Here is a 6550-nt window from a genome sequence, read left to right as displayed (position 1 = left end):
TTTTTACCGTCATTAGTGGTGGTTCTCCATTTGTCTATGTGGAAAAAAAATTGAAAGAGAAGCGTTTTCCATTTTGTGAATTTTGTCTAACACATTGCTCTGATGGTCTTCCAAGATAAGCAATTAGTAGTATTAAAAAATTCTTGCTTTTTATATTTAATTGAAGATGTGTATTTTTTCTATAACCCAAACTAATTAGGTATTTCACTGTTAATGACTTAATATTTACATGTTATGCAGATATTATGTGAGAGTGTTTGCTACCCATGCTAGAGGTTGCAATATCTTTGTTTTACATGATGAAGTGGTTGCATACCTTATGGACAGAAAATGTAGAGACTTATTAAAAGAGAATCCTTCATTTCTTATGGTCAGTTTGTTGTTAACTCGTTTTTATACATCACTTATTTGCTTTTTCGAATAGTAACTCCTACTTAGATTTCTTAATAAAGACTTCAGATACTATATACACCAAGTTTTATTTGAACAATATGAATTCTAATTTCTATTTTAATTTATTTTTTTGTTAATTAAGTTTTTATATTTTTATGTTCACACGATGTAATTGTTATGTATGTAAATGATCCAGTGTATTTTAATCCACAGAGTAATATAACTTTTACTTGGATGGTTCAAAGATATTGTCCAAACTAATGAGTCAGAAGTTAGTTTTCATGGTTTATCCAAAACCCATTGCTGATGACAGCATATGCCCTACCTGTATTGTGTATAGAGTTTCAGTTGATACTTTACTCATAAAATTGTTAGTAGCAGCTAAAAATCATGCGGTCATCTTAGTTGTTAGCTTTTTTTATTAGTATAGTTTATATGTTGTATATGCATTTTGTTATTCTAATATCTTTACTTACCATATTTCATTTTCATATGGATTTTTTTAATCATTATTTTTTTATTAATGAGATTTTAAAGTCAAAGAAGATGTCTAATGAGTGAAGAAAGAGCACCTTAGTACCTATCTACAAGAATAAGGAGGATATACAAAGTTACGAAAACTATAGAGGGATCAAGCTTATGAGTCATACCATGAAGTTATGGGATAGTAATAAAATGGAGGTTGAGAAAAGAGACACAAGTAACAGAGAACTAATTTGGATTTATGCCAGGTAGATCTACCACTGAAGCGATATACCTATTAAGAAGGATGATGGAGAGGTATCGCAGTAATAAAAGGGATCTAGATATGGTGTTTATTGATTTGGAAAAAGCGTATGATAGAGTACCAAGGGAGGTCTTATGGATGGTTTTAGAAAAGAGGAGAGTAAGGATCGCATATATTCGTTCAATTAAAGACATGTATGCTAGGGCCACAACTAGTGTGAAGACTCAAGGTGGTATGACAGAGGAATTTTCTATTGGTATAGGATTACACCAGGGATCATTCTTAAGTCTAAACCTTTTCACATTAGTCTTGGAAGTACTCACAGAGCACATCCAAGAGCCTGTGCCATGGTGCATGTTTTTTGCAGATGATATCATTCTTATGGGAGAGTCAAGAGAATACCTAAATAAGAAATTGGAGTTATGGAGAGAAGCTCTATAAGTGTATGGTCTGCGCATAAGCCGTAGTAAGACGGAATATATGGAATGTAAGTTCAGTTTGAGAAGGAAAAACCCTAATATAGAGGTGAAGATTGGAGAAAACATCCTACGAAAAGTTAAAAGTTTTAAGTATCCTGGGTGCATCATACAGGATAATGGAGAGATTGAACATAATGTAAATCATAGGATCCAAGCAGGTTGGTCAAAATGACGGAGTGCATCTGGTTTTATATGCGACAAAAAAGTGACTTTAAAACTTAAAGGTAAATTCTATCGCACCGCTATAAGACCGGCTATTCTTTATGGTACAGAGTGTTGGGTGGCTAAAGGGGAGCATGAGCATAAGTTGAGTGTGTCAGAGATGAAGATGTTGAAATGGATGAGTGGTCATACGTGATTGGATAAAATAAGAAACGAAGACATAAGGGAGAGAGTTGGAGTAGCACCTATTGTGAAAAAGATGGTTGGATCGCGTCTCAGGTGGTTTGGACATGTGAGAAGAAGACCGATAAAACATCCAGTGAGGAGGGTGGATGAGATGGAAGATGGATAAGGGGCGAAAGGCAGAGGAAGACCTAAGAAGACCATCCATGAGGTGGTTAAATGAGATCTACATGTAGACGGTCTCTTTGTAGACATGATACATGACAGAGCACAATAACATCGTTTGATTCATGTTGCCGACCCCATTTAGTGGAACAAAACTTTGTTGTTATTTGTTATTGTTGTTAATAGCATGATGTACATTCTTCTTGTGGTACAACTTCCTCCCATGATGGAACTTCAAATTTTGTTGGTTCTTTCACAAACAAAGTAGGTTCTACTTTTCTTTATATATAATGTTTTCGAAATTCGACTTAATATGTATTCACATGTCTATTAGTTGTTACCATGTTTTTTATATCCAATTTGCTAACAATTAGTTGTTTTATCATTTCCTTCTTTCTTTACATTTATTTTTTTTGTTCCATACTATCGATTTTTATAATAGTAATATGGTGAACATAAAAATGAATCACACACAAATACTCCTTTCTAATCCATCATTGGTACAAGATTTCAGCTATATGCCTTATTGATTCACAAAACATATAGCTCTGGGATCATTCAGAATTCTTGTGTTTTGTATTATGTGTATAGGATATTTTTGTATATATATATTTTTCCACAAGAGAAACATAATCTATAATGCACCAATACTGATATGGATACGAAATATGATACAACATAAAACATACATAGACACGCGAATTTAAATTTTTTATAAGACTTGAGATACGATGTATATATAAAATATGAAATATCTTTTAAATAAACTATAATAATATTTTAGTATTTTATTGATATTTAAATATAAATTAATTTTTAATATCATATTAAGAATAAGGTTGGACATGCTTACACGTGATGATATTTAGGTGTGTCCAAATGCGTATGAAATTTTTTTTTATTTTTTTATTAAAACACGGTTGGATACAGAAAACACGCATGTTAAACGAACATTGATAAATGTTATATCTAAAATATGTCCAACAGACGAATACGGCAAATAAAAAAAAAAAAATCTGTGCTTCGTCGTAGAACACAACTTTACCTACATATTTTCAAATAAAAGGTTTAACAAAAAATTCTTATTTACTCCATAATTTAAATCATTTTCCTTCTCTATCACATCTATTTCTATTATTTTATTGAAGTTAACAACCAAGGTATCTCTATATATGTATATGAAGCATAAAAAGTTTATTGTTCTATTATTTTGTGTTTGCTCTTCCTAGGCATGTTGCTGCTGCATTAAGTAGCCAAGTACATGGTGTATCTATGTTTTATCCATTTCCCCTCAATTTCCTTCTTCATCATCAGCAGCATTGTTAGGATCATGCTTTCAACTTACATATATAACTGCGGCAATTCAACTTTTGTACTTCTTTACATAAATTGATTACAACATAAATAAATGTAACATCATCATTACCATGGCGTTTTTATATTGCTCATTTTCAAACCCTAGACACAACACAACAAGCTTATTAAACCCTAAACCATAATTCAACAACTCAAACTTGTAAACTCGATTTTGAGAACTAGGACTATAAACTATATAATATAAAATAGCGACTCAAACAAAAAAATCTAATACTGTTTGACATTACAAAACTCATTATACAATTACAATCTATTATATATAATTCAACAAGCAAATTTAAAGCAAAAAAAATAAATATGTGGAATGAAATAATTAATTAATTAGGAAATGACCTCATTTTCGTTAAATTATTCCTCTAAATTTCACAAAGAACTACTCTCCCCATCATGTTCAGCTTCTGAGGGAGCTTCATCTTCAAATTCATGCAAGCTCTGAATCCCAAAGGCTCCATGTCCATCTCCAAAGGCTCTAATATGATCCTTAAGTGACCTCTTGTGCTTGAAATCAGATCCACACAAACAATACCAAACCTTGCCGCAGTTCTTCTCATGCGTCCGCCAGTCGCCTTTGACGGCGAAGGACTTCCGGCACTTCCGGCACAAGTAGGGTTTGATGCCATGCTTCCTCTTGTAATGTGTTTGGAGGGTTCTAAAATCCTTCAAGGGCCTTGCCCTTGGGTGGTCAATGTTGTGCTTGCAACCTTGTTCACAACAAAAACATGGAAGCCTTAGCATTGCTGTTGGCTGTGTTCCTTTTAGAGAATCAGGTCCCTTTCTGTATTGTGATCCATGTCCCCACATATGCATCTGTAAAAACAATTTCACAAATTTAATACTTATATCTATCTATCCCTCAATTAAAAATGCATTATCTATTATGGAAGTTTATTATAATTTAAACTTCTATTGTGGTCTAATTATAATTATTCATAAATTATTAATGACTTAATTTTATTCGTTGATATTAATATTTGATGGACACATTATTAGATTAAAAGTAATGACATATATAATAAAAATGGTATTCTCTATCTATATGACATGACGTTTTACAATTTTTATTTTATTGTCAAAAACACTATAAAATTGTTATTATGATGAACGCCTGAAAAATAAAAGAAAAAAGAGAAACTAATATTAAAATTCAGTATAATCAAAATTCATGATGATAATTAATCCAAATATAAAAGTCACAACTTTTAAGATATTAATTAATGCTTCGCTCAAATTAATTTTTATATTATCTGTATGTATAACCATATTTTGTTTGTTACTTTTACTTTATTAGTCCTTAGTTTCCTTTTAAACTTCTAGAATCAAATTAAAGCTCATAAACATAGTTACATAGTTTAAGACTTGTCAACTCAGATATAAAATTTATCATCAATGGTATATATATTAATTTGGTTAACTTCTTTATTTTCATCACAATGAAAAAATATAGAAAATTAACTTTTAATTAGTTAATATTAACTAATTCTAAAATTTAAAATTTAGAGTGTAAAATTAAATAATTTATAGTTTAAAGTTTAGAATTTAAAATAAATAAAATAATTTTTAAAAAATGGACTAATATTAACTGAAAAAAAAGTTATTTATCTAATATTATTCTTTTTCAATAATTAAAAAAACACCTTATTTTGCTAATAAGAAAAGCAAAATTATTAGCAGCAATATTAATTAATTCATTTTACATTTTAAACCTTTCTTCTTTTAATTTACCTCTAAATCAAATCAAATTCGGAAACATATATACTCTAATACTTGTGAGCTTAACATGAAATTTTTCATAAAAATAATACTCATAATTTAGTTAAAGTAAATTCTATAGTATCTATAAGTTGGTGTCTAATTTTTGTTTAGCTTATTTTTTGTGATAAATTTTAAATATTTAAAAATTATTTTTTATATACTTTAAAATTAAAAATTAAAAATTAAATATTAAATATTAAATATTAATTTTTTATCTTTAAATAAGTTAGACAACATTTTTAAACACCATAAGAATCATTTTAGTTAATATAAGAAAAGCAAAGATGAAGCAAATTCGTACATATAGAAAATGTGTTGAGGCATATATGGCAAAAAATGAAACAACATAAACAAAAATTAATTAATACTCCTAGTCTTATATATATGCAAATCCCTAGGGATAGCACTAGATACATGACAAATCAAACAAGCACACTGAGTTTTAATTTGACTACACTACCAACAACTAAATGGTCAATCGTTAATCTCACGAGCAATGACACTGCTATAGTAGCTAATACTAATTATTAGCAATTACCATATATATACATATAGCTAATTAATACTAATTGAGTAGCTTAATTATACACAAGATATTCAACAATGCAACAAAAAAGAACAATAAAGTTGAAACTAACCCCAAAAATATAATATTCAACCACATAGAGAAAAGTTGGGGTAATGCATTATTCATAGTCAAGATAATCTTATATTTTGATTTCAGCTTCGGACCAATATTAATCTGAAAAAAAAATCGAAGGTTTATTATACCTATAGAAAAATGGGTTTGTAATAATTTGAGGTGGTAATTAAATTTAAATATTAACATAGCTTTCCAATGTTTCAAAATTTTTAATTATATCTCTAATAATTTCCCCAAAAATTGATGACCGGTTAACAGAACTTAACTAGATTTTTGTACAATTTGTACCCAAAATAAAATAATAATTTTATATATATAGGGGTACTAGGTAGTAGCTGTTTAATTTTTGTTTTATATATGATCCGATCATCACAGATTCAGAGTTATGTCTTTCAATATTTTCTCTGTGCAAAGTGAATTGAAAAAAGGCTGGAGTAAGTTCAGAAACCTATTGATGATGAGGTTGAGGAACATATGTACCTGAAATTCTGAATCAAGAAAGCAAAGAAGCATAGTTTATTGATAATAATAATAATAATTTAATTAACTTGTGTTCTAAGGTTATAAATTTTTTTAATATTTTTAACATATTTAATGCATTGAAAACGTAAAAATATTAAATTTTATAATAAATTTTATAAAATATCTTTTTTTATAGAATGTTTAATC

General features: G+C 28.9%; 1 protein-coding gene across 1 annotated transcript in view; it reads right to left on the bottom strand.

The window, feature by feature from the left end:
• Positions 1-3693: 3693 nt before the first annotated feature.
• Positions 3694-6550, bottom strand: part of LOC107463000 (zinc finger protein WIP2) — a 5634-nt gene continuing 2777 nt past the window's right edge. Inside the window, exon 2 of the mRNA XM_016081690.3 lies at positions 3694-4293. Coding sequence (XP_015937176.1) covers positions 3850-4293 — 444 coding nt within the window. The 3' untranslated portion in view covers positions 3694-3849. The remainder of the gene's footprint in view (positions 4294-6550) is intronic.

The sequence above is a fragment of the Arachis duranensis genome, chromosome 8 (genome assembly GCF_000817695.3).
Source record: "Arachis duranensis cultivar V14167 chromosome 8, aradu.V14167.gnm2.J7QH, whole genome shotgun sequence".
Lineage (NCBI taxonomy): Eukaryota > Viridiplantae > Streptophyta > Magnoliopsida > Fabales > Fabaceae > Arachis > Arachis duranensis.
This window is presented reverse-complemented; position numbering and strand designations above follow the sequence as displayed.